This window comes from Sander vitreus, chromosome 7 (genome assembly GCF_031162955.1).
Source record: "Sander vitreus isolate 19-12246 chromosome 7, sanVit1, whole genome shotgun sequence".
Classification (NCBI taxonomy): domain Eukaryota; kingdom Metazoa; phylum Chordata; class Actinopteri; order Perciformes; family Percidae; genus Sander; species Sander vitreus.
The window spans coordinates 15225969-15253040 of NC_135861.1; the positions used below are offsets into that span (position 1 = coordinate 15225969).

At 40.3% G+C, this 27072-nt stretch overlaps 2 protein-coding genes across 9 annotated transcripts; both read left to right on the forward strand.

Annotated features, from left to right (window-relative positions):
• The first annotated feature begins 256 nt into the window (after window positions 1–256).
• Window positions 257–8830, forward strand: nfyal (nuclear transcription factor Y, alpha, like). 6 transcript variants are annotated; one of them, XM_078254868.1, is made up of 10 exons: window positions 257–367; window positions 1155–1256; window positions 1471–1557; window positions 2608–2754; window positions 3910–4041; window positions 4139–4241; window positions 4365–4516; window positions 6587–6760; window positions 7466–7576; window positions 7805–8830. In XM_078254868.1, the coding sequence occupies exons 2-10, from the start codon at window positions 1176–1178 to the stop codon at window positions 7868–7870; spliced, it is 1053 nt and encodes a 350-aa protein (XP_078110994.1). In that variant the 5' UTR covers window positions 257–367; window positions 1155–1175; the 3' UTR covers window positions 7871–8830. The 6 variants fall into 6 exon arrangements, with proteins under 6 accessions (XP_078110994.1, XP_078110988.1, XP_078110990.1 ...); XM_078254862.1 differs by lacking the exon at window positions 1471–1557 and having other exon boundaries at window positions 4365–4534; window positions 7463–7576; XM_078254864.1 differs by lacking the exon at window positions 1471–1557 and having other exon boundaries at window positions 4365–4534.
• Window positions 8831–9329: 499 nt separating this feature from the next.
• ahcyl1 (adenosylhomocysteinase-like 1) lies at window positions 9330–27070 on the forward strand. Of its 3 annotated transcripts, none has more exons than XM_078254859.1 (17): window positions 9331–10021; window positions 18526–18640; window positions 19262–19405; window positions 20157–20257; window positions 20358–20460; window positions 20775–20869; window positions 21011–21117; window positions 22387–22503; window positions 22641–22704; window positions 22858–22946; window positions 23121–23191; window positions 23477–23571; window positions 24237–24335; window positions 24663–24731; window positions 24853–24931; window positions 25580–25700; window positions 25813–27070. In XM_078254859.1, exons 1-17 carry the CDS (start codon window positions 9830–9832, stop codon window positions 25817–25819), a joined length of 1668 nt encoding a protein of 555 aa, XP_078110985.1. In that variant the 5' UTR covers window positions 9331–9829; the 3' UTR covers window positions 25820–27070. The 3 variants fall into 3 exon arrangements, with proteins under 3 accessions (XP_078110986.1, XP_078110985.1, XP_078110987.1); XM_078254861.1 differs by lacking the exon at window positions 9331–10021 and adding an exon at window positions 15402–15511; XM_078254860.1 differs by lacking the exon at window positions 25813–27070 and having other exon boundaries at window positions 9330–10021; window positions 25580–25704.
• Window positions 27071–27072: the final 2 nt, after the last annotated feature.

Here is a 27072-nt window from a genome sequence, read left to right on the forward strand (position 1 = left end):
TTTGCTAAGTGGACCTGCACGGAACAAAGAGGCGCAATAAGTATCACCCAGTATATGATTTAACGGCTACTTGTGTCATTTAATTTCCAAATAATGCGAGAAATAGACCTATAGAAGGAATAATATATCCCAAGGGAGCTGTCATAGAAAAATATATACCAAAATGGCGACATCTGCCGGGCACCAAGGCCTCTGCACCATTCTAAACCGTATTATGCAACCTAATCTGTCCCTGTGTCACGCAGCTGCGCACCTCCTCACAGGCGCCGTTGTTTCATTTGCGCCATTTTGTCCGCTCACTTTGTTGATTGGGCTTTAGCGAGCTGTACTAGAGCCAATCAGAGGGAAACCGGACAGCGAAGATACGGTAAGGGATACCCGATTGAAGGCATTGGTAGTTGTCAGCACGGATTGGTTTGCCATGGACCAACCAAATTACTAACCCAGCTAAATGCAAAAAAATCGAATGGCAGTTTGATTTCGACCGCTGCGTCCCAGGCTGCAAAAAAATCCTTGTTGTTGGCTCTTGTGAGGAAACATGATTGCTGGTGGTCGACACGCATTAGCTAACGTTAGCTAAAATATCAAATCTCAAACAAAGGGGTGGTTGATAACGACAACGTCTTCCTATCACTAAAAGCTGCCTAGCAAATTATCACCAGCCAAGTTAACGTTAATGTCATAATAAACAATCCACCTAAAGACAAACGTAAGCTATTTACCTGTTAACTAACCGCCCTTAACGTTATATGCTTTGTAGCATTTGTCACGCTTTTTAGCTAGCTATCTGACGCTAGCCTTGTTAGCTCCCACGACAATATCCTCGTTGAAACCCTCCCTGTAGAAAACACCGTTAAAGCTAGCAAGAGGCTGGCTTATGTCACCCAGTGTAGGTTTATACACGTCTATATCACCTCTAAATTTCAGACAACATTGACATATAGCTAGCTAGCTAATGACATAGCTACGTTTGCCTTATGAGTTAAGATGAAGGGCCGCTGGCAGCTAACGTTAGATATCGGTTGGAAATACATTGGGCTTTTTTATGAATGATTCAGAAGGTTGTGGGCTAATACACTTTAAAAAATACATGGCTAACAATCACATATCTAACGTTAGCTAGCTAATAATCTGTGTCTTTCTTTTGTCTCCAGAGAGGGTTGTGACAATAAGCTATGGAGCAGTACACAACTGCCACCACTACTACTGGGGAGCAGATAGTTGTGCAGACTTCCAATGGACAGATCCAACAGCAGGTAAGCTCAGGATTTACCCTAAATTTTGGTTTTGAGGTAGAAACAAGTCTGGCATGCATAGGCATACCATCAACAATTAAACCCTCTGCTATAAGATCACAGGTAACCTTTACCCAGAATCAAAGCGCTCCAGTGTAATCCAGATCCAATATTTTTTCCTGATAATTACTTGTCTGAGACTGTATTGTCCTGTATTATCCTGCCTTGCCTGCAGACACAGGGCACAGTGACGGCTGTGCAGTTGCAAACAGAAGCGCCAGTGGTGACGGCCTCAGGCCAGCAGGTGCAGACACTCCAGGTAGTGGTGTCACCGCCGCCGCCCTGTGTCAGAGTCACGACAGTGTTACAGCCTGCGAGTTTGCATGCTACAACCAGGGCTGTTTTTCATGACCCAGCTGTGTGCTGTTTGGTTCATCCTCCCTCCCCAGCATGTCTTACAGCTTCCTGAACTGCATGTTCCTCAGCACAGTGTAATGTGTGTCGGCCTCAGGTTTCCGCTTGTGCTCTCATGTCTACTGTTTGTCTCTTGCATGTAAAAGCAAATTGTGCAAGTTAGACATTGTTCTTCCCAATGAGGATGAACGCAGTTTGAAAAAAAAGTGTCTTGCGGATGTGTTTTGCAGTTAGCAGAAGCACCAGCATTCATAGTCATTACTGGCTGTCCCGTCTCATCATCTAGCTATATTTGTTATTGCTACTAGTTGCGAAATGGCAGTGGATTCCTTGCCTCTGGCATTTCTGCCTATGGTACAACTGCTGCCACAGGCTTTCAGTTGTCCATTGCGGTCACTCACTTAATTCATTATTGGATGCCAATTGGACCATCTGTACTTGTCAAGTTGCATATGTGAATGCCAATTATCTCGATGTCATCATGTTGTCTAATCATGTGCTTTTAAGCAAATCAAGTTGAACTGAACTTCATGTAACCTTTTAGTTCAGCAGCAGTATTCCAGTATACAAAACCACTGAATATGGAGTTTTTCTATTTTGCAATTGAAGCCGAACTTCATGACACAAATTGTTGGGAATATACTGTGTGTGTGTGTGTGTGTATGTATATATATATATATATATATATATATATATATATATATATATATATATATATATATATATATATATATATATATATATGCTACAGTTTGGACTTACTATGGAACTGGATGGTTTCATGTTTGTATAACCCAGAAATTACTCAAATCATCAAATGTTTTCTTTATACATGATGTGGTATCCTGGGTTTTCCTGATTTGACATCATTTGCTTGCAGTCTTGTGAGTGACACGTACGTGATGTTGAGATAAACACTGCCAGTGGTGCTGTAACAGCTTTCTGTATCTCTCTGTAGGTCCAGGGACAGCCTCTGATGGTCCAGGTGAGTGGTGGGCAGCTCATCACATCATCAGGGCAACCCATAATGGTGCAGGCCATGTCGGGGGGTCAGGGTCAAACCATTATGCAGGTCCCTGTATCTGGAGCCCAGGGGTTACAGCAGGTAAGAGATAAGGCTCTGTTACTAGATTCAAATTGTACATTATCATCTTGTACATGTCGCTGTTGACAAATGCTTCTCTACAAGGTTGTCTAATTTAAAGTTTATGTGTAGATGTTCAATACCATTTTGTCCTTCCCAATACTGATTCCGATACCAGATTGTCCATAATAAACTTGTGACTAATCACAAATTAATCTCACACTTTGTATCTGTTCTAAATGCACTTTAAACTGGATATTTATCAAAATTGTAATGCTTTTATTAACATGTGAGTGGACAAATATGCTTACTTTGCACTTTTACGATTCTTTGCTTTAATTACATTTTCCATTCGATATCAGTTAGGTTACGGAAATTTCAGTTAAAATACCAATTTTGCCTGGATATTTAAAAAACAGGTTAATGTTTACATTAAGAATTGACCCCCCAAAAAATGTTGTTGTGAGTTATACATCCATGGTGAAAACGCATATATTAAAAGATTGATTTGGAGATTTTATTAATCAATATCAGATCACTCAAACAAAGATAGATTTTTAATTGGAGGATCAATTATTTTAACCCAGCCCTACTTGTTAAGGTTAACTAAACATCCCATTTTTTTAAAGCAGCTCAACACAAAACAATGGACCTTGTGCGTTACAGCAACAGACACACTGTACAAGTACATTGGTCAGCTAAATGTAACAATGTAATTGTGTTAAACCTCACGTGGGAAAATAAAGGCTCACCAAAACATCTCCTAAGTGGGATCAAAACAGGGTGACACAAAAAATAAACTAAAACAAACAAAAAAGTGTGAGAGAAACTGTGATGGCTCGTTAGAGGCTATGTGCGACGCAAGGCATATGCTCGAACGGGAGTTTCCTGCGGCTGCATGTTGCAATCTCTCCCCTATCTTCATAACAGTCGACACATGCGACGGAATTTGACTGTGGGTCAAAATAATGTGCTGTGACTCCGAGGTAACTCAGCGGTGCTGAGTTGCTTCCTGATTGCCCAAACTCCAGAGCGACCCGGGGCCAAAATCATTAATCGCGTGTCAAAAAATGTGTGCCGTGAATTTTCTGATACTGTTATCAGTATCGGAACAACACTAATGTAAATGAGACAAGACTGGGATGTTCCTGAATCTGTGTGTGGTACCATGTGTAGATCCAGCTGGTGCAGCCGGGTCAGATACAGCTGCAGGGTGGTCAGACTCTCCAGCTCCAGGGCCAGCAGGGTCAGCCCCAACAGATCATCATCCAGCAGCCCCAGACAGCTATCACTGCTGGACAGAACCAGGTGTTAAATTGTGATCAGTTCATTGGCACATCCATTTACTCAAATAATTATTAATATGTTTACTGAGTGTCTTCTCTCCTTACTTGTGGCCCCACAGGGGCAGCAGATCAGCGTGCAGGGCCAACAGCTGGCACAGACAGCTGACGGACAGACCATTGTATACCAGCCCGTCAATGCAGATGGTACCATCCTGCAGCAGGGTAAACTAAAAATTTTTTTCTTTTTACTTTTTTCTGATTGTTTCCTGCTTTGTAGATTTTATAAACATGAGCACTGTTGAGTTGTCATTTTGCACAAGAACTGTGATGATAATCTGTTTACAGGAATGATCACAATTCCAGCTGCCAGCCTGGCAGGCGCCCAGATTGTACAGGCAGGGGGTGCCAACACCAACACTACTAACAGCGGCCAAGGCACTGTGACCGTGACCCTGCCCGTCTCCGGCAACATGGTCAATGCAGGTGGAATGGTCATGGTAAGACCCTGTACAGAGGTATCGAGCATCTTATTACCTTTCTTTTTTTAATCTAGACTCACACGGTGTGGTGGAGGTCACTTAAAGCAACATTGCTTAACATTGGGATTTTTTGCGATTTGGCGCCCCTGCAGTTTCAGAGTGTAATTCACTTATACACAGCTGACATAAATATGGACAGCTAAGGCTGGACGATATGACGGTAAATATTGTCAAAATCAGTGTTGTGCCTGAACGCGTTCATTGAACGATAGTTCATGAACTCGTTCATATTTTGGGCGAACGTGAACTGAACGTACTGTATTACTGCCTGATGAACGTTACTGTGAACTCGTTCATTACGGTGTCTGTGAACGGCACGCTCTCTCAGTTTAACTTCGTTCAATAGGGTGCCAGATTTCTATAGAGCCTTCCAGGCGAAAACCCGACTAAAACACACCGTAAACAGGCCTTAATATGTAGCGGAAAAAACACCCAATCTGGCAACACCAGCCACCGGTGTCGCCCCGCCGCATGCGTCATCAAAACAAAAAGCAGCATGGAGGCAACAAAGCAGCAAGGAGACGTCGTATGATCATTTAAACGAGTTTTATGACAAGGTCGGTGAGGATGGGAAAAATCTTACATTTCTGTGCAAACTTTGCCCGCCAGCTGAAACATGAAATCTGAGGCATAATAATTGCTGTCTGTGGTTCTATATGGGGTGTGGCAATGTTCATTTTTGGACTGAACTAGTTCATTTTAAAATTTGTGAACTGAACTTTGAACTAGTTCATGTAGAAAGTGAACTTTCCCAACACTGGTCAAAATGATTTAAAAATGGCTATCGTATAAATGTTTTTAAATCATAAAATTTTATTGCAATTTTATTCAGCAACTGAAAATATGCTAAATTGTGAAACATATTGTTATCAAGATATAGGATACCCTATATCGGGATAGAATACTTTGGCTCTTATCGTTGCCTCTGCCATGATGTGCATAGAGGCTGGTAAATCCAGTTCCGTTCTGGCTCCGGCGCCACTCCAGCGGTCCAAAGCTCCGATACTAGCAGTGTTCAGAGCTCTCAGTCATGGCAAGCAAGGTGAACTGAGCAAACTAGCTGACGGCAGCTTTGTTAGCATTACTTTAGTAGGCTAAGGCTTTCTGTTCATCAGGAAACTTGGTAAATCACAGAGAGTCAAAGTGAGCAACCAGGGGCCATCAGAGGAAAAACCAGAAAACATTTTCCTTATAAAATATGATCCCGTTTCACTAAAACCAGTGTTAGTGTAAAAAAAAAAACACTTCTCCCCGGAGATCGTACCTACTCACCAAAGTAACAGGTGATCCGGGCTCAGAGTGGGAATGACCAGAACCATTCTCCCTATTACAAGTCAATGTAGCATCAAAGTGATTTTGAACTGTTATTTTAAGGTAAAGTAGTTGTGCAATGTTGCTTTGAGAGCATCAAATTCAGTGTTTCAATCAATAATTTTTGTGCAAATCATAACTGCCTTTTTTTATCCATTGTGAAACTAGAAATGTGGTGTAGTAATGTATTTTTATTTTAGTGGAATCATATTGTGACGATAATACATTATTTGCTGGTACTTAATTCTGTTGTCTGAATTGGTAAATTTGATTGAAAAGCTTATGAAATTAACATTGGAATTTTTTTTGTTTAGTTTTTGTTCAGTTTGTTAAACCATGCCGTTACATTCAGTGAATATTACTGTTAATTTAAAGCCCCCAACACTCATTGCTCACCCACATAGGTATTTTTACTTATTTTGCCTCAATAGATGTCTTCTTAAGACTGGATGGGCGTTTACTGACTATGTTTGATTTACATCTCCCTCACCTTTATGATTCTTATTAGTTCAGGATATTTGGTGACCTAATGCAATTCCCAGCATAACTTCACCCAGTGTCAGCCTGTAGAAAAAAGGTCTATGACTAAGGAATGACTGAAAGCACCTGTATTTGCACAGTATCTACTTGTTTGTGTCAGCATGCCGATATACACGTGTGCTTTCCACGCCAGAGGCTCAAAACACTGTGTCCTGTTTGTCTCTCTCCCTCTATCAGATGGTGCCTGGAGGTGGTGCAGTTCCCACAATGCAGCGTATTCCTTTGCCAGGAGCTGAGATGCTCGAGGAGGAACCTCTGTATGTCAATGCCAAACAGTACCACCGCATCCTGAAGCGTAGACAGGCCCGGGCCAAGCTGGAAGCTGAGGGCAAGATCCCCAAGGAAAGGAGGGTAAGACGACAGCGCTCATTATCTTACACCACACAAACTTTTGAAACTTGTGAAACGTTCTCTTTCTCACTACCTGCTAAATGCAAGTGTACATGTTTTAAGCCCTTGTTCCTTTCTTCACCAGCTACTCGTTTATTTTGTCTATCTACCATGTCATACTGGGCTCATTCTGGATATCATTTTGTGCTGTGAAAATGGCCGTCCATGATTTTATTTTGGGGTCTTGGTGAGAGCCAAAACAGAGTGGACAGCTGCATGAAGCTGGGATTGACTCTAGCCCCCTTCGACCCTGTAAAGGAAAAGAGGTTATAGATAATGGCAATAAAAAATCATATTTCACCGGGGCCCCTGTGCGCCCAATGTACTAAGCCTCAGTCCTTACCACAGCGGCCTGGGTTCGAGTCCAACCCGCTGCCCTTTCCTGCATGTCATTCCCCCTCTCTCTCCCCTTTCCTGTCTTCACCTGTCCTATTGAATAAAGGCCAAAAATGCACAAAAAAATAATCTTTTTTAGGGGGGGAAAGGCATATTTCACCTATCTGTAGTGGTAGCCATGTAATCTCAGTGAAGGTAATCTCAAAACCTGGACAAGTAACTGCATGGCTAGATCCCTTTCAACCAGTACTGGTGCAGAGGTGGCACAATGTAATTACAATGTAAAACTGGTCATGACCCAATACTATACATACACTTTCACTCTAGCAGAAATACCTACACGAGTCTCGCCACCGTCACGCTATGCAGCGCAAGCGAGGAGATGGAGGACGTTTCTTTTCACCTAAGGACAAGGAGGAAATGGCTTTGGCTCTGGCACAGGTAAGAAGATGTGTGCCAAAAAAACATCACCCACATCAGCACTCAGTAATGAAAAATATATACTGACTCAAGCCTGTAAAGTTTATAAATTGTCAGCTAAGCAGATTTTTATTTTTATTTTTGTATCGAATTAGGTGTCACTTTGTTTGAATAGGTGATTTCTCATTTTGGAATGAAACCCATCATAATTTATTATGGTGATCTCACTGATGCTTCCTCTTCTTCCAGCAACAGCAGGAGGTAGCCCAGGCAGCAGCAGATGAGACGGTGGCTCAGATGATCCGAGTCTCATAGCACTTCTGTCTGTGAACTCTACCCTGAGACTCTTCACCCCAGCTAACCTGATCTGCCGCACCTTCTCCTCTGACTTTTACTCCCTCCTGCCCTGCCGTCATAAAGTACACCAAACCACAGCACCACAGCTGGGTTTCTTCTGTTTTCTCTCCTCTCCTATACTGGTCTTCCAGGGAGCTGACCATGTGGCTGCTGAGTCTGTGGACTTTACTGGTCTTCTCTGAAATGGAGGATGCTTTTACCCTCAGCTTATCTGGTTAAGCGTTGGCGACCAGCTTTTAATTTTCACAATTATTTGTTTAGACAATAATGAAGCATGGTGTTATGGGTTACCAGGACTAGTCACTCGGAGCAAGTATCAGCTGTGAAGCCATGTCAGACCCTGGTCTGTTAAAAAGATGAGAATGTGTCACCAATGGATACTTGTTGCTTTAAAAATGTTTTGTAAATGGTACAGATTTTTTTTTTTTTTTCCAGAGACACTCATGACGCATTGGTGTCATATCTTTTATGTGATGCCCTGTATTTTGACATTTAATTTTTTTCAACCCATGTACTGTGGGGGGTGGACTCATAAGTCCAACCTGTGTCCACTGAGCAAAAAACTGAAATGTGTACTGTAGCTAATGTGAAGATATTGTACAGAAATTCTTTTCTTCCCCAGTGTGTATTGGATGTACTTACTAATTTGCCCAATTCTGTGGATGCATTTTATAAAATGTTGCGTTTGTTTGTAGGCAAAAAATGACTGTTTCATCACATTACAAATTCTATTCATGTAGTTAATTCTTCATTGGTCAGTCCAATGAAGTGTTCTGTTTTTTCGATGTAGATAATAGATTTTTTTTTTTACCCATCAGATGCAGTTCTGCAATGTTATTTTATTATTTTTTTTTATAATGGGAAAAAGATTGGACATTTATGAAACCTATGTCAATTAAATTTTATTAAGTGACTCAAGGTTGTTGTTAGTGTTTTCATCATTCATTCAAGATATCTCATTATTCCTAGCCGTTGTAGTTAATTCTTTATATGCGTTTGAGTAGTTTAATCAATAACAATGTATCATATTTTCTAAATTGATCATATAGTTTGTATGTAAAATCTTAAAGTACCTAGTAACTATAGCTGTCAAAAAAATGCAGTGGAGTACATTTTTCTTTTATATTTACCCTTGAAATATAGTGGGATAGAAATATGAAGTAGCATCAAATGTAAATGCATGAGTAACTTACAAGTACTTCAAAATGGTTCTTAAGTACAGCACTGTTACAGTTTTACGTTAATTAATTCTATTTATTTTCCCTGAACCCAGGTTAAACGCTGTCCCGAACAAGCTCTGCCAATCAGACACTGCAGATTACAGACGTTGGACCACGGTCAGCCAATCATAGCGAAGGAGGCGGGACTTGTACGCAGCCTCCCCGACAGCAGCTATTGAAACAGAACATGTAGGCTACACAACTACTTGCTTCGACTGACAAGTAGTAACGAGTTAATGTAATGAACCTAAGCTAGCGCTACTCCTGATTTGAGAAACGGGCTTCAGTCGTTAATTCTCCGTATTCCTCCGCACCGGCGCTGATTGAATGATCACCGCCTACACACTGCCTAGCTACTTGTTCAGGTGACAGCTTCATCAACCCCCCCCCTTCGAAATGTTGCTGTCTGTGGATGACAGCAGACCTGGAGGACCGAAACAAGTGTCGGTGCCGCTCTTTTAAGAAATAAGTGAAGATAGAGAAGAGGTTAGTCTCTCTTAAAGTAGCTAGTCTATTTATTACTCCGCACCGAGGTCTAGTGGAAGTGCTTCAGCGACGGTTCGGTCATTTTAAGCCACGAAGCAGAAGGAGGAAGACGACGCACAAAAGCTAACTTAACGCTAACGTTAGTCTGAACTCAATTCAGAAACCGGCGCCTTTTTTTCTCCAGTAATAGCCTCAACATCTCCTGGATGCAATGACCGACTCGGTTGTGGACAGCAAGGCGGAGGTGAAACAAGCCACGAAATATGTCAAAGAGACCGAAAACGTTGCGGAAAAATATTCAGCGTTGACTGTCAGCAAGAACAGCAGTGATGTGAATATGAACGTTGGGGAAATGCCTTCCGCAGCGTTCACCGCAGTCCCCACTCTGAAATCTGTCAAGAAGGTAAGAACCGTGATGCTCGCCATCACTCACTGCCACAGGGGCAAAGAGACTGCGTGTACTGTAGGCAGGCACATGTGAGGAGGATAAATCCACTTTGGTATGCATTGTAGGCCTACTGCAGTGATGTACTACTGCACAGCAAGGCCAAGAAATGTAGGCTACTGTGTGTGTGAATTTATCAAGTATTTATAAGAGACAGCAGGGAGGTTAATGGAGCTCTGATGCGTAGTTGCGTGATGCTGCAGTGTCACTGAGAGATCCCTCCATCCCACGCCAAGCTGCGAAGTGAAAAATAAAATGTACCATTTCAGAGAAATTCGACTAAATAATCTGAGAAGTAAAGGCCACAAAGAAAAGCTTTGCTTCACTGTTTCACATGTGGTATTTGTCTAAACACTGCTTTTAGTATGTTATTATTACTGAGGTTGCAATTTATCATTTCAAATGAGCTTTCATCTAGACTGGATTATTGTTGAAAATCTGCCTTCATTGGGCCCTCCTGTTTGTTTAAATCACAATGTCTACATAATGCCAACTTCCTGTAGACAGGAAACAGCTAAAAGCCAAGTTGAGCTCTTAAATCTCCGATTCCAGGCCTGTACAAAGTGAAGTAATACATGGCCTAACATACCAACACAGGGGGTTTGCACACTACATATTCTTCTGAAGGCTTTGCGATCAGAATAATTTCAATCCGCTATAAATTGCAGTCACAGAGCTTTGAATTCCTTGAAGGTGTAGGGTCGTGCATTTAATTTCTAAAAATCATCATCATTATTAGTAATAACGGCATGATATAAATGTATTAGCAGCAAAAGGTGCACCTGGGAGAAAATGTGTTGAATTTCTTCAGCAGCACAGAACATAACAATGAAAGACTCCCTTGAGGTGGCTGCTCATATGATTACAGATCCAACACTGTGTGTAACAGCTGGCAAAAGACAGTGGATAAACATGGAACAGACCGTGGATTGAGGGCTTCTTTTTTCTCAGAACTTTTTGATACCATAATATTGTCAAGTTTGCCAACTCAATTGTATAACATTTTTATATCCCTCAAGGTGACCTCCAACTTGTTATGCTTGTCCTACTTACTGGTGCATTCTGTCTGTGTTTGACACAACTGATCCAGCAGTGTGTTTCCATATTATGGCCTGTATATACAAATATTGGTAAGTATACTGGCATGTATGTCAGCAGCTATCCTCAATTGTTATTAATTTGTTTTTTATTCATAGATATTTATATGTATTTTATTTCCACTGAGGCTGTACAAAATGTATTACTATGTTTACTATCACTGCTTGATACTAGCCTCACAAATTCAGTATTGGTCGGGTTCTACATGACACATTAAATAATTACGCTTGTGTGACTGACACAACTGCTTTTCTGGCACCGACGGCTGAACTTCATGTAACCATTAAATCTGACATGCAGGAATAGTTGCCACACCTCTGTATGCTGTTTGCTTTTTTTTAAATCATGATTCCTTCGGCTCATTACACAATTTGGGATGTTTGTGAAATTGTTATACTTCTGTACGTTGCCTGACGATGCCTTAAAACCCTATTCAAATGGTGATCATCAGACCTCTGTTAAACACATTGCAAATTGGTGTTCAGATTAATGTGACTCATGGGCTAGTTTAGTTGTGATTTACAATAGTTGTTTGAATTATAGGAGTATAAATCAGTCACAGGCATTGCAGAATGATGACATGTTGTAAATTGATTAATCTCAGAAGTCATGATGACATGCACCCAGCACAGGAAACTTGCAGTGGAAGGCAACTACTCACAAGCAGCCCATCACCGTTTTAATGGGGCATGCAAATTAGATTCACTCCGATATACATTAGATCTGTTGCATTGCTTGTCCTGTTTAACAATGCTTATCTGGTAGGGTCCCTGTTAAATAAACAAAAACAAACAAACCGCCTTAAAAATCACCATAAACTTGAATTAACATCTCTTCAGTCTCAACAAAACTACAAATTGTCAGCTTCACCAAACTGGCTTTTACTATTTGGCTGATATGTTATAATTAGGGCTGTCAAACAATTAAAAAATTTTAATTGCTGAAGTTCTGTAGTTAATCGCGATTAATCGCATGTTTTATCACAATTAAAATTCTATTATTTTGCATTTCAGAACTGTTTTTAAGTACATAACAATGGAAAGCAATTCTTACCAGTGTATCTTGATTGGGAATCAAATGAATGCAAAGAAAGTGACTTTACGAACTTGACTATTATTTATTTACTGTAAACAAATGTGTGAACCTGTCATTATTGCACAATTCCTCCAAGTACCTAACTAAAACACCACAGCAGTTGACTGAGATGTAACACTAACACGTTGCTTATACAGTACAAACAAAATGGTCCAAAAACCAGATGCCAAGGATTGAGAACAATTGACTGAGATGTAACACTAACAACCACCGTTAAGGCAAACGAGTGCAAGGTCCAGCCAGAGTCAATATAGTGTTTAGTAACTCCTAAATAATTTTGATTACTCACTGACGTCCAGTGATCACGTGTTAACGAGACAGCATTTGCACTTGGCAGCAGTTCCAGTTTAGCTGCTTTCTCCGTGTCATAAAGGCTGTGTATGTGTGAAACTACTGTCCCCCTCGATGGCAGTGTATAAGACGGGTCATAACATGTCAACCGTAGTACGTCTTTAAGACCCGAGTCCTCTACGATGCTGACAGGTCTGCAGTTAGTTGCCACCCATTTTGCAAGAGCTGTAGTAATTTTTTAGGATTTGGTTTCATCCACAGGTCGGCAAGTAGCACTCTCCAAAATAGTGCTTTGCCTGAGCCGGCTAGCATCAAACTGCGTCACGTCAATATGCTTAGCTCGTAGGTGGTAGCTCAAGCTTGACGTGTTTCGGTGATATTTTAATTCGGCTTTACACAATGTGCATATGGCTTTCGACTTGTCTACTGAGAAGAAAAGCGCCATTCAGAAGTGTGTTGCTGCTGTCTTTCTCCATGCCGGCAGCCTGTCTGCATTCTGCAGCAGAAGATGTTTTATGAAGAAGTTTGGCAGCGCCAAAGGGTCAAAATAGTAGCCGTTAGGCACGACGCAAAGTGAAGTGTAAAATAAATTAATCGCATGCTGGCATGCGATTAATGCGATTAAAAAAAATTAATCGCATTGCGTCGACCCTTAATCGCATCGCGATTAACACGTTAACGCTGACAGCCCTAGTTATAATGTAATGTAGGATGTACTATAATTGCTACTAGTCAGTAGTGTTTATTCAAAATGATATGTCGTGCCTGTGTAGCTGCTTTTGTGATTTTATTGCATCAAAGTAGAAAGAGGTGGACAAAATAATTTAAAAAATATCTATTTTCCCAGCAGCGGGGCTCACAGACTTCAGAATTTTAGCTCAGACCCCCTGTCTGTCAAGGCAATAATGTGTGGACTGCGAGTCGCCCCAGGGAGCCTGATTGAAAACATATTGGATGGTAGGAATGTGCACTCTGCTTATGAAAACAAAGCAGTGTATTATGAACAAATATGAGAGCCCTGTGTCAAACGGAGCCACCGGTTTGAATGTAAGAAATCCATAAGTAAAATAAATACTGCAAATGATTGGGACAAAAAAAGATGAAACTAATTAAAACCCCAGAAAATATCACACGACAAAAAGAGTTGCACGTCTGTTGAAGTTGGAGGTTGGTGCATGTCACACAATACTGAGAGGTGCTGTGAACAAAACCAATCAATGCTACAAAATTGTGTGTGTGTGTGTGTGTGTGTGTGTGTCACTGTGAAATTGTTCGTGCATCATTATCATTTTTATCTGATCCCTGTGGGCTGTTTTGCATAGATTCTTACAAACGTCCATACCTCATTTTCACTATCTCGTCTTGTTTATCTGCCAACATTATGACACAGATTTGTGAAGGTCAAATGCAGACTTTGTTTTCCCTTGGCAGGTTTAAAGGTGTGTAAATGTACAGTAAATGATATGAAAAAAAATCCACTCGCCTCAGACATTTTGGAAAAAAACTTAAACTCAGAGACAGAAAATACAAACTTAAAGCCCATACAGTACGTGTAGGAATTGCCACTGCTTTAAATCCATCTATATTTAAAAAAGAATATTTAACATCAGTTTCTTTCTAATTTATTGACACTCAGTCTGGCATAGTCCACACAAGTAAAGTACTGTGTTTGTTCCACCGTGGGACCCCATATTAACATTGAGGGAAAAGTCACCATAAGCTGAGAAATATAACACATCCATACTGACTAGTTTCATCATTCTCCGGCTGTGTTCTCAGTTGTGCCTTATGGTATTTAAAAAGGATTTCTCTAGTTTAACTACAGTATTTGTTATCAGCATTCTGCTGCTTTCTTATTTTACATTTTTTAAACAAAATGATATTGATATTGTAGATGGTATAGACTTGCATTCCCTTGTGGTGTCTGATTATGAAATATGCTTGTGGGTTATCTTGATGTATATTCATGGGCGATTTAGGTGTATGGTAATAAGTACAAGTTATAGTTTTTGCTAAAGGTCGCATAGGAAGGATTAGCATGTTTTTTTTCACAACACTGTGTAATCCGTCATGCATGCGTTGTTCTAAACAGGCGCCTTTGCAGACCAAAGGAAGTGCTAAAGCTGTCTGAGGAACTTATCTGCTTTACTGTCTATGTGCCTTCTGTCTTTGACTTGTTGAATGGGACCACTGTCAGTATTCAAAGATCTGTGTGGATTAGACTGTATTTCTTCTCAGTTAGATGGCAGTGTAGAGCACTAAGTAGTTAATGTCACCGTATGCCAGGCCCACATTGAAGCCTTTACAGCCAGCTGACAGTCACACCACAGCTTAAGTCTGTGACCTGGCCTGCTATCCAGGAGAAAAAGGGTATTTTTAGCTGGAGGATGGGACTGGATGGGCTGCTTATTGATGCAGCAGAAGGCTAATGGAAACAGGGTTTAATTCCTCTTGTCTATCCCCTTTCAGTACTCCACATCATGAGTACACCATAAAAGTAAAAGCTGCAGCAGAAGTGTTTTTTGTCTGTGCGTATGTGTTTTTTTCTGTTCTTATTTCTTGCTTGTGTATATGAACATATTTGAATCTTCCAACATTACATAGCTCTTTTAGCACTTAAAAAAGAGCATAAAATACAACCTACTGACTCTAGCAGCTGATTGTCAAGGGCAGAACCAGAGAGATCGCGAGAGAGAGAGAGAAAGAGAGGCTCAGTGGGAATCAACCTTCCCTTTCTCACTAGGCCTCTCTCTCTCTGACTCTCTTCAGGTTGGCCATTAGAAATCATGGTAATAGGAGGGAACCGCCCCCTGGCTCTGCCTGGGAGTGTTCTGGGATAATAGCATCAGGGACACCTAGTACTTTACCATCACACAGAGGACACACAGGCACAGTGAAGTAGGCTGGAAAACTGAAGGGTGACTGGCAGCCATGGCACACAAACATGGGCACGGGAGAGAAAGGGTGAGTTGCTACTAATGTATCACCGGGAACTCATCCAGCACACTTATTCTTAAAGATACTGCATATCCCACACACAGATGTGCAAGAGTTACCTTTGTCATGTCATAAGTTTTTTTTTGCAGTATTATTTATCTTATGCAACAATGCAGCCCACACAGAAGTGTTTTCTCTTGCAACACAAATGTTCAGCTGAAATGCAGTTAAAAGTACAATCTTCTCCTCAAAAGGCTGTGGTTACTCATAAAGTTCACCTCTGGGATAGTTTACTGTGTAAGAGTATAGCAGAAACAAAATGCTGTCTTAATAATGAATCAGATTAGCCTCTTGTTTTCCTTACTGCTGTAACCACAAGAGTAGGAGTCTCTGATTTCGATGTCTATGAATTTAGGGAAAGAACAACGAAGGAATTGAAGAGACTCTGCAGAAACTGATACAAAGCAAACATTTTGCAAGGGTATGAGACAGAGCACACTCTCAATTGTGAAAACAGGGACATGCAGAGATCTCCTCAGTTCACACTGTCTCACAAGCTTCTTGAGTTTCTTGACACAGTAGATGTTGAAGGTGTCACTGCTCATGGAAAGAGGGTTTGCCAGATACAAACACTCAGTGAATCAAGTTACTACTGTTTTAGACATTTCTGCTACAGTTACTTTTATTTGAAATGAATGACATAGCACTAACATTTTTCAAATTGTAGGTGAAAACAGCCATTTCGTTTCATATAAGGCAGAAGTATTATGGTTGTGTTAAGCTATTTTCCTTAGGGATCGTTTAGGGGAAATGATGTTGGTGCTGGCCCTATGAACCCAATTCAGTCAGCCTCGACTTCCGCTAACATTTGTGTGGTGACTACCAGGTAACTTCAGTCATGCATGCTAGTTTCACCCAGCTGTGAGCTTACACTCCTCTCAGTATTATGTTTTGACAGTGAAAATAATTTCTTTACATTAAGTATTGCTTTAATGCCATTACTCTTCAGTGCTATAATCACTGACACTAAGCTTCACCTATAAGACATCCCACTCAAATGTTATCCAACTCATTGTTGTTAGTCTGGAATTTATGTGTGTTTCTGGATTTATCAGCTGTGTGTTGTGTCAACTCTGCTGGCCTGCTCGTTCATTTTCAGTCCAAACACATTCTATGGACATTTAAAATAAGAGAACAAGGAAATCCCACAGCTGTGTCACAAAGAATGAAGATATTTGATGGATTGATGGATGGATATTGGATTTATCACGGAGACAAAGCAAGTGTTTGAGGAGGAGAACAAAGATACACTGCCGTTAAAGAAAAACATTTTGTAAAAGTCAAATGATCAGGAATTAGAAAGTCTAAACATCAAGAAGGTCTTTGAATGGGTTTCAGGGGTTTGATCATCCTCCACCTATAAAAGCACATGTAAACAATCAATACAAAAACATTAATATTCTGAAAACGTACTCTAAGACATTTTCACTCAACAGCCTTTAACATTCATGTTGAAAGTCTGCCCCTCACTGCATGATATTTTACGATGTTATGACATTATACAGTGGTGTGAGAAAGACAAAGTTTGAGCTTGGATTTGATCCAGCACACTTGCCACTAAGCCACCAAGATAGGCTGTAATTGTGATTTCATGGAAAGGCCGAGAGAGAGAAAGAGAGTGCATAGCAGGTCTCCGTGCAACACCTTATCAGGCTTGAGCAGAGTCAAGGTAACATTGGTTCTAACGTTTCTTTTATGCAAGATAATGTCGCTTAAACCTGCAGTAGTTGATCTGTTGCCGTCAGAAAGCGCTTTGCCAGATGCGATATTAAGTTTTGGAATACATCAATGAAAGTCAAAGCCATAGGTTCTAAAACTTAGGACATTTATGAGGTTTAGACCTGAAACCCACCTGCATACTTCCTATTTAAGTAAAATGCTGAGTAACTCATCTACCTCTGTCTCTGTCCCTGTCTCTTTCTTCCAGGCCTATTTATTTACAGTACCAGGTGTACGCAAAATACAGATACAGCCCACCTGGGCTTCTATTATGTGAAAATAAAGTATTTCTGAGTTTAGTTTGGGATTGTTTCTGACTTCTATTTATTGTTTATTTAAAATGGGGTATTACCTATAACATTATCACAACCAAATGTGAGAGATGCAAGGTTTTTATTGACGTCTAGCCTCTGCTAATTTGCAGTCCTTGTCCCTACATTTGTAATTGTTAGCAAGATTGATGTAGTTACATAGTTCTGTTGGACTGAAACTAGTAACTTCCCACTGTCCTAAGTGACCCAGTTTATTAGATTAGGTCTCCTACTGTTGACAACTGACTGTTAGTGCAGCCAGACTGTTACAGTTTTAGGGTATTGAAATGACACTGAGTGGATTTGTCAGATCCTTAGTCTAATTGTAGCCTGCCAAATTCACATGAAGTGCTGTTTTCTTTACTGTATTTAGTAGCTGAATGATAGGATTAAAAAAAATGTCTGTGGTTTGGTACAGTAACCCTAAATACTGGACATTTGAGACTTTAATCTTTGGTTAAAGGCTAGTCTACAACATAGCCAAGCTAGCTGTTTGTTGATCTACTTTATGTGTTTTTGTGTCTTTGATCTTGGGCCCTTTGAAGGGGCAGGTTGACAAGATGAACCACACCATCAACTGAAGCATGTGTTTTTGAACAGAGCAGGAGGGAGCATCTAAAAATAGGCATCACCTCCCTTCTTCCTGATCCACCTGTGATTTATTGTAACAGACTCAGGCGATTTACCTTTTTAGAAGGACAGTTTCAGTGCCTGAAACAGCTAATTGTTTCCAAATATAAACTAAAAGAGTGAACAAATGACCTAAAGCATATAACGGTGTGTTCATGTGTGATGATGATGGTACTTAATGTTCTTCGGTCTTCTTTGCTCCTCTGATTTCATTGTTGACACTTAATCAGTGCATACAGACAGAAAAAAAGTCAGTAATATCTGGATTTAGTTTGCCTTTTATGCTTACGCTGTGCACCACGTTGTTCTGGTTCTCTCCAGATCCAGTTTGCGAACACTGAGGACAAACAAGAGTTCAGCAAATACCCCACCAAGGCTGGCCGCCGCTCCCTCTCTCGGTCCATCTCGCAGTCCTCTACAGACAGCTACAGCTCAGGTACTGCACACCTGAAAGTTTCATTCCACTTCCATGAGATGTTAATACACCCGCTGTATTTACACAGACTATAAATAATTGCTGTTGACATTGAAGATGTTTTGATCATTTGAAAAAAAACTTAAGTCCTTTATATCATCTTTTGGAATAAATTATGTGCACCCATTCATCCACAAATGCAGCATGAAAGCACATATACACAAATAGAGCTAAATTCATATCAAGATTGCTGTTGAAATGTGTTTATGTTTAATAAATTGCGATCGGCTGACACATCAATATAAAAAAAAATGTAAACTCCCAAATGTCAGTATTGGCCTCATAAATCCATTATTAGTTTGGTTAAACACTCATGTTTGCAATAAACATACTTGTACATTGTACAGTATATGCACAGTGTATATATATATATATATATATATGCACATACATACATACATACATACACACACTCCGCACACACACACACACACACACACACACACACACACACACACACACACACTCGCAATGCAAACACAAGCTCCACCCTACACCTGATGGATTAGGGTATATATTTCATAATTGGCTCTTTTGAATGCTTTTCCACAATAGTGACCTTTTGAGTTCTCCATTTCACAGCTGCATCCTACACTGACAGCTCCGATGATGAAACCTCCCCCCGGGACAAAGCGCAGGTCAACACCAATGGCAGCAGTGACTTCTGTGTGAAGAACATCAAGCAGGCCGAATTTGGCCGCCGTGAAATTGAAATTGCAGAACAAGGTAAATCTGACCTGATGGGCACATCAATGTTTTAAAGATCTTTGATTTTCTTTCCCATTTTTTGTTTTTGTTTTTGTTTTTTTTGTTGAGAATTTCTGTTTTATTTGGTCTCTTATAGAATCCCTTTCACTCATGTCCATGCTATATCAATCTTAAAAGTTGGTTTCATATATTATTTCTGTGATTTTATTGTGACACAGTTGAACAAGACACTTACTATCATTGCCATTTATACAAAGAGAGCTTTGCTACCTGTTGTGACTTTGTTCCTAGACACATATCCCATGGCATCTGTTTTGCTGCTTAGACTCTATTTGATAAAGGTCCCCTCCTCCTGATTTCAAAATAGTTTATGACCCAAGGCTGAGGCAGTGTCAATATTATTCTCCAAACATGATCGGAGCTCGTTCTATTCATCCCTTCTTACTTATTTTCTTCCTTTACCTCATTTTCCTCTCAGGTGTTTTTGTTTTCTTGTGTACTCCCAGTCTCTGGCTGTTTACATTGCCCATGTGAGTGATACTAAGGCGTCCGTGCTTGACGAGTGTTCTTTAGACTTAAAGCTTGGGTGGCAACAGCTGTCGCTGACATTGTTGTTTAATCAGTCTCCATTTTATAGTACATCCACCTAGTGGAAAGGGCTTATTTTTGTTTTAAGAATGTCCCCTCATTCTTCTCTCTCCCAAAACAAAACCTGATGTTTACATCCTTTCAGTTTCCACTAACTTGCGCTCAATCTGTTTTTCCCCAGACATGTCTGCCCTGATTTCCTTGAGGAAGAGAGCCCAGGGGGAGAAGCCGCTGTCTGGGGCGAAGATAGTAGGCTGTACCCATATCACTGCTCAGACTGCAGTACGTCCGCTCAGTCTGTTCGCTGCAGATCACTGATTGTTCTGTCCTTCTCTTCTTTACCTCTGCGACCTGTTCATGTATCTGTATCGTTCCCTTTTAGGTCCTGATCGAGACTCTGGTAGCCCTCGGGGCCCAGTGTCGCTGGACTGCCTGCAACATCTACTCCACTCAGAATGAGGTGGCCGCTGCTCTCGCTGAAATAGGTAAGAGCCTTTCCTCTTTAAGGCCTGCGCTACAGCGTTAGAACAAATCACCATTATCAAGTATTATTAAGTATAAGTTTAGTCATGGTTTGTGAATTAACATATAAAACATATATTTCTGATAACTAGAAAATCTGTTGGAATAAAGTTAATTTAAGCATTCGTATGAACCCTAATGCCTGTAAAGCAACCAATCTGTGCATGTGCATTCACTGTGTAATGTTCCCCAAATGGACCTGTTGCTCATGCAGCTTGCCAGTCCTCCTCTCCTCTGCTGTCTGTCTTTACCATTAGGTGTGTTTTGTTTCCTGCAGGGGTATCTGTGTTTGCATGGAAGGGTGAGTCAGAGGACGACTTCTGGTGGTGCATCGATCGCTGTGTCAACACGGAGGGCTGGCAGGCCAACATGGTATCAACCTGCCCATGATACATTTAACACCAATCTTAGACTCTTATCTTCTATTTGTTCTATCCCTGGGCTCTACTGTGCTATCATAAACTGTGGAGGTTATCGTTCATGTCGTTAACTCTGCTGTGTTGTTTTTCTTAGATCTTGGATGATGGCGGAGACTTAACCCACTGGGTGTACAAGAAGTATCCGAGCGTCTTCAAGAAGGTCCGGGGCATCGTAGAGGAGAGTGTCACCGGAGTGCACAGGTGAGCTGGGGCTTAGATTTGATGAGTTTTGGGGTTTTAAAGGAAGGAAGAAAACATGTTTTTGTACACCTTGTGTCTGATTTTGGTTTTGGCCACCATTTGAGACACAACGACTCTTTGATGTTGATTAATAAAGTGTGGATGGTGGCCAGAGCTATGAATGTTGCCATTAATGGCCTAAAATGTAAGAATAATATAATTGATATTTTGGTCTGCAAGAAATCACAACATTGACATGTCTGTAACACAGCTTATGACAGCCCACAATGGACTATAAATAATAAAGACTGTGGCAGTATTTTTTGAGTTATTAGTAACCCTGAGAGTTATTTTATGGTAATTTTGTTTGCCATTAACACTAAAATAGTGATAATCTAAACTGAACTAAAGGAGGTCGACAAAACAATGCAAACACTTCATAAATAAGGATGTGAGATTTAGAGTAACTGTTCACCAATGCAAACAAAGGTGGCTCATGTTAAATTACATGCCATTCATCAGTATCTTTCATCCTTTTTCATAATGTATATATCCCACTTACTCTCAGGTAGTTTAACTATGTGACTGCTGTTTATCTTCTGTCAATGCAGTTTGTGTTTAGCATGTTTTCGTGACTTTTAGCAATGTTCTACTTGCTGTATAATATCATTTAGCAGCTTTTTTAACGGATGCATTTCTGACAGATGATTTGGCCTTGCTGGAGTTCTGATTACCAGAAGCTAGTAAAGCTAATAAAAACCCAATAAGATGTGTGGCCGGGTTGGCTCAGTGGTAGAGCAGGCGCACATATACTGAGAGGTTTATGCCTTGATGCAGAGGTCCAGGGTTCGAATCCGACCTGTGACGATTTCCTGCATGTCTTCCCCCTCTCTTTCCCACCTAGCTGTCCTGTCAAAATTAAAGGTGGAAAAGCCTAAAAAATAATCTTTCAAAAAAATAACCCAATAAGACCATTTGTTGTTGCACTGTTTTTAACTAAGATTAAGCTGCTTCTAAAATCCTTTTCCGTGAAGTCTTTTGTCCTTTAGATGGAGCTGAGCTGGAAGCAAACCAAGTGTCCTGATGAATGATATATACTGTATCAGCACAAACAGCATTAAGAGCAGTTATGACAATATAAGTCATAGTAGTATTTAGACACGCTGACACTGTATGGAACCAATTAGCCAGATGTTCCGGAAAGCATAAGGTCCCACAGGACTGTAACTCAGTTTGTGTGTGGATATGTGCATGTGTGTGCCTGAACATGTTTCCTCATGTGCTTCTCAGATTGTACCAGTTGTCTAAGGCCGGCAAGCTGTGTGTCCCTGCTATGAATGTGAACGACTCAGTCACCAAGCAGAAATTTGACAACCTTTACTGCTGCCGTGAATCTATCCTGGATGGGTGAGATGAGAATTTAATCATCCAGAAAGCCAGCCATTGTTTGCAAACACTTGTGTTGTGTGTGTGTGTGTGTGTGTGTGTTTTTCTGTGTTCGAGTCGTGCAGATGGATTAAAGTGCGTCATTTTGTCTCTGCTAGCTTGAAGAGGACCACAGATATAATGTTTGGAGGCAAACAAGTCGTCGTGTGTGGTTATGGAGAGGTGAATCATTCTTTGATTTCAGATTTTAAAAAAAATCTCACTTTTGATGGAATGACTGAATTTTCACTGGCGCAGCAGACCTTCTTTTACATTATTATGATACAGTATTGTAGATTTCTGTTTACAACCATTGCACTCTTCTGTGGTGTGTAGGTGGGGAAAGGCTGCTGCACTGCTCTAAAGGCCCTTGGAGCCATTGTGTGCATCACAGAGATTGACCCCATCTGTGCCCTGCAGGCATGGTGAGTCACTTACCATCGCCATTCAGCACTGCTCCATGTTGTGCTCCACTGTCTCTATGTTGTGCGTCAGATTAGCTGTGATTCCGAAAAAGACAATGTAATACTATAATTTGTTTTAGGCTGTTTTCACAGTGTTTGCGCTGCTTAAACTGATCTCCCTGTGTATCCACACAGCATGGACGGCTTCCGAGTGGTAAAGCTGAGTGAGGTCATCCGGCAGATGGACGTGGTGATAACTTGCACTGGTACTGTGCCCCATGCGGGGACATCCATTACTTCTGCTTCGATAATCAGTGTTTTCAGCTGCTCATTGAAATATCCCAGTTAAGGTCTCTGGGTCGCAAACAGACTTTATATCTGACTGCTAAAGGGTTTTTTGTGTCTGTTAGTCCGTAATCACAATCCCATTTACATGTAGCTGTAAATCCATCCTGAACAGATGCACTCTGACTTCCTCTCACTTGTCCTCTCGCAGTGACTTTGTTTACACGTCATATTACTTTTTTTTTTTTTTTTTTTTTTTTAAATAGGCAACAAGAATGTCGTCACCAGAGAACAGCTTGACCGAATGAAGAATGGCTGCATCGTCTGCAATATGGGACACTCCAATACTGAGATTGATGTGGTAATGTGTCTTTTTAAATGTATGAGTGTTCTAACTTTGAGAACACACACACACACACACACACACACACACACACACACACACACACACACACACACACACACACACACACACAGCATTTTAGAATTTGTTTGTTTAGCAGTCTGGACCATAGAAATAGAATTATTCTCATTCTATTTCTGTGGTCTGGAGTCTTGTTGTTGATACATGAGTCTTCAGAACTGTTTGCATAGTTTTCATTTTTGTGTGTATACAATGGAGAAAAACTGAAATACAGGATATTTCCCAGGGGTATGTCCCACCAGACACCTAGTCATAATACTTTAAATATACAGTATAAATATTTCAATACTTTCATCAGTAGACCAGAGCCTACTTCTGTAAATGTCAATCTTATTTTGACAAACATGCCTTCTCAATTGCTATATATTTTAGACTGAATGCTACTGGATAGATCTCTTTTTTGTTTTTTACATCTTTTACTTTTATGTTCCGCTCTGCTTTGTTTGCATTCTCTTGATGTTTTAGTATGATTTTACATGGACATGTTAACAAATAAATAGCACCCTTCGTGTTACATGAAATCCTCTCACCTCTGTTCTTTTACCTGTATTCTATTTCTATGTCATGCAGTTGTAGGACTGACCTGTCTTTTATGTGCTCAGGCGAGTCTGCGCAGCCCGGAGCTGACCTGGGAGAGGGTGCGCTCTCAGGTTGACCACATCATCTGGCCCGATGGAAAGAGGGTTGTTCTGCTGGCAGAGGTAATGTCCCTCGTCAGCACTATATCTTTACAAAATGCGTCCCTTAAAATCTTAAGATTAGTTTTATCACACCTAATGGCTTTTAACACTACTTTTAAACCTGCACTCTTAGCCTATAAACTCATATTTAACCCGGGCTCAGAAGCATTTTATTGTCAAATGTTGTGGTGTTTGAATATTAATATGAAGAGTCACTGTAAGTCAGCCAACAGCTACTGTGTGCTCTGCGTTCAGACAGCAGTTGCATATTTTCATGTTATCACTTATTGTGTCACTTTTTTGTGTCAATTTCTACCGTGCAGTTCATATTTGTATGTTATTTTTCAGGGCCGCCTCTTAAATCTGAGCTGCTCCACAGTGCCTACGTTTGTTTTGTCCATCACTGCTACAACTCAGGTTAGTAGTTTGGCCTGGAGGACAGTTTCCCCTCTCACTACACCACCCTGCTGTTCTGTAGTAACATGTAGTTTCCTCATTGTGGTTCTTACAACCATTGTGTGCTCTGTGTTGTCTGTAGGCCCTGGCCCTGATTGAGCTGTTCAATGCTCCAGAGGGCCGTTACAAACAGGATGTGTATCTGCTGCCTAAGAAGATGGGTAAGAAAGAAATTAGCTTGGCTCATGTACATTAGTTTAAAAAGATGGTGACAGTTTGTTGCTCATTGTTGCCACCTTGTGACTTGACCTAAAAATGACACCATCCAGTGGGCCAAAGGTAGTCTACTCCACTTCAGGGATTTCTCCATTGCGGCTGAAAAATCCGCCGGATTTCACTCATTTAGGCCGGATATCCGTTGCCTTGGGCTTCCTTGTTGTGGATGTGTTGGCATTTTAAACTCTGGGTCGATTTATGAGGACTATGGTTAACCTTTTCTCAGATCTCTGCAGGGTAAATCCAGACAGCTAGCTAGACTATCTGTCCAATCAGAGTTTTTTGTTGCATGACTAAAACATTTAAACATACACGTTCCACCAAAACAACTTCCTTCTGCCTATTTTGCAGCAGCACCGCGGCTTTTTTTCGGTGCTTAGCACTGCCCAAGACGATTGTGATTAGTTTAAAGAAATGGCAATAAACCAGAGCATGTTTTCCTCCCATCCCCGAATGCTATGTGGAGTAGCCAGACCCTCCTCCAGCACACTTTGGAGGTGGGTCTGGCAAAGCGAGACTAGGCCAAAAGTGATGCACACAAGAACAAATATCTTTCCAGAAAGTGTAGTTTCCAATCTGTCTCTTTCCTCCAGATGAGTATGTGGCCAGTTTGCACCTACCAAACTTTGATGCCCACCTGACGGAGCTCTCTGACGAGCAGGCCAAGTACATGGGTCTGAACAAGAACGGCCCCTTCAAACCTAATTATTACAGGTAGGTTTCACCATATACTGTACATCTTTCACTCTATTTGATTGTCTAGCATTTCCTATATTTTTATGATGTGTTCACATGTGTACGGTAACACTGTGTATTCTGTTCACAGGTATTAATGAGAGTGTCTGTTGCTGTGTTCCATTACACACAGTTGTCCTGGGATAAACAGAGATATCTATTTTATTTTCTAAATTGCTACAAAATGGAGGAATTATTTTAATTATGCTGAATGTAACTTATTAATAACCCTTCATACATAGTTAAATATGAAAAATAAGACATGTAGGAAACATAATGTATAATGTATGTTAAAAAGAAATAGCCTGCTTGCATGCTTTCATGTGTATGTACTTATTTAGTTGCTAACGCCTCTGTTGCTAGATCACAAAGTTGTTGATTTGTTTGTTCACCCTATTTACGCACTGTGCCAAATGATGGCTATAAGAATGGAACAGAAACCATGTATTTTTTGTGTGTTGACATTAAGCTTGTATTAGTACATTTCACAAGACAGGGTTTGGGCTGAGCCAAAACAAACTGTAATAAAATACATTATTTTAGAAATGTTTTTTATACATGCTTTAAATAATATTGAATGGTATCTGCATACATGCTCTAAAAGTTATCAGCCAGTCACCCTTTTTATTACAACAAAGTATAGTGATGAAATATAGCACTTGTTCTTTATTATAACAATTTATAACAGCCTGTGAAAGGCTGAGTTCATTCTAAATTCCAGACTTGGTGTTGGCATTCAACACTCACCCTAAAATGATCTTAAAACACCCACAGGTTCTCATTTATTAAATTTAAATCAAATATATGTTTTATGTGCTAACAACAGATTAAGATGTTATGTTAAAGATAACAGACTGTACGCATTCCTAAAAAGGAAGTAATGAAGGCTTGAAGAGTTAAACATTTTAAAATTACTATAACTTCCTTTTTTTTTTTTTATATATACCAAGTTTCCATTTGCTCACTCAAATTCTCACTGATGAGCAGCGTGGGTTACAAAGTGTTTTGACTGGATAATATCTTTAAGGCCATGATATGAATGTGCCTTTTTAAATCATTCACAACACGTAAATATCAGCACTGAATTAAATAAGCATTCCTTTTTTTTTTTTGTAAAACCATCTCTTAGTGGTACATTTAATGTCCTCCTTCCACGGCTTCTGGTATTAATTGTGTAATATGTGTTGAGAAAAAATATTTGACTTTTATGTTTGCTATAAGATTGTCGCTGTCTTAATTTGATCCAATAGGGTCACCTAAAGTAAAATTTCATGTGATCAAAAATGCACAAGTGTATTCTATGTATGTAAAATAATGCATTAAATCAGCAATAAAGCAAGTTCTTTTAACA

Coding starts and splice junctions, on each gene's coding strand:
- nfyal (XM_078254868.1), top strand. CDS start 1,176: ATGGAGCAGTACACAACTGCCACCACTACTACTGGGGAGCAGATAGTT. Junction 1,558..2,607: donor AGGTGCAGACACTCCAGGTA/GTGGTGTCACCG, acceptor ATCTCTCTGTAG/GTCCAGGGACAGCCTCTGAT. Junction 6,761..7,465: donor AGATCCCCAAGGAAAGGAGG/GTAAGACGACAG, acceptor TCACTCTAGCAG/AAATACCTACACGAGTCTCG.
- ahcyl1 (XM_078254859.1), top strand. CDS start 9,830: ATGACCGACTCGGTTGTGGACAGCAAGGCGGAGGTGAAACAAGCCACG. Junction 18,641..19,261: donor TACAGACAGCTACAGCTCAG/GTACTGCACACC, acceptor TCCATTTCACAG/CTGCATCCTACACTGACAGC. Junction 24,732..24,852: donor CCATCACTGCTACAACTCAG/GTTAGTAGTTTG, acceptor TGTTGTCTGTAG/GCCCTGGCCCTGATTGAGCT.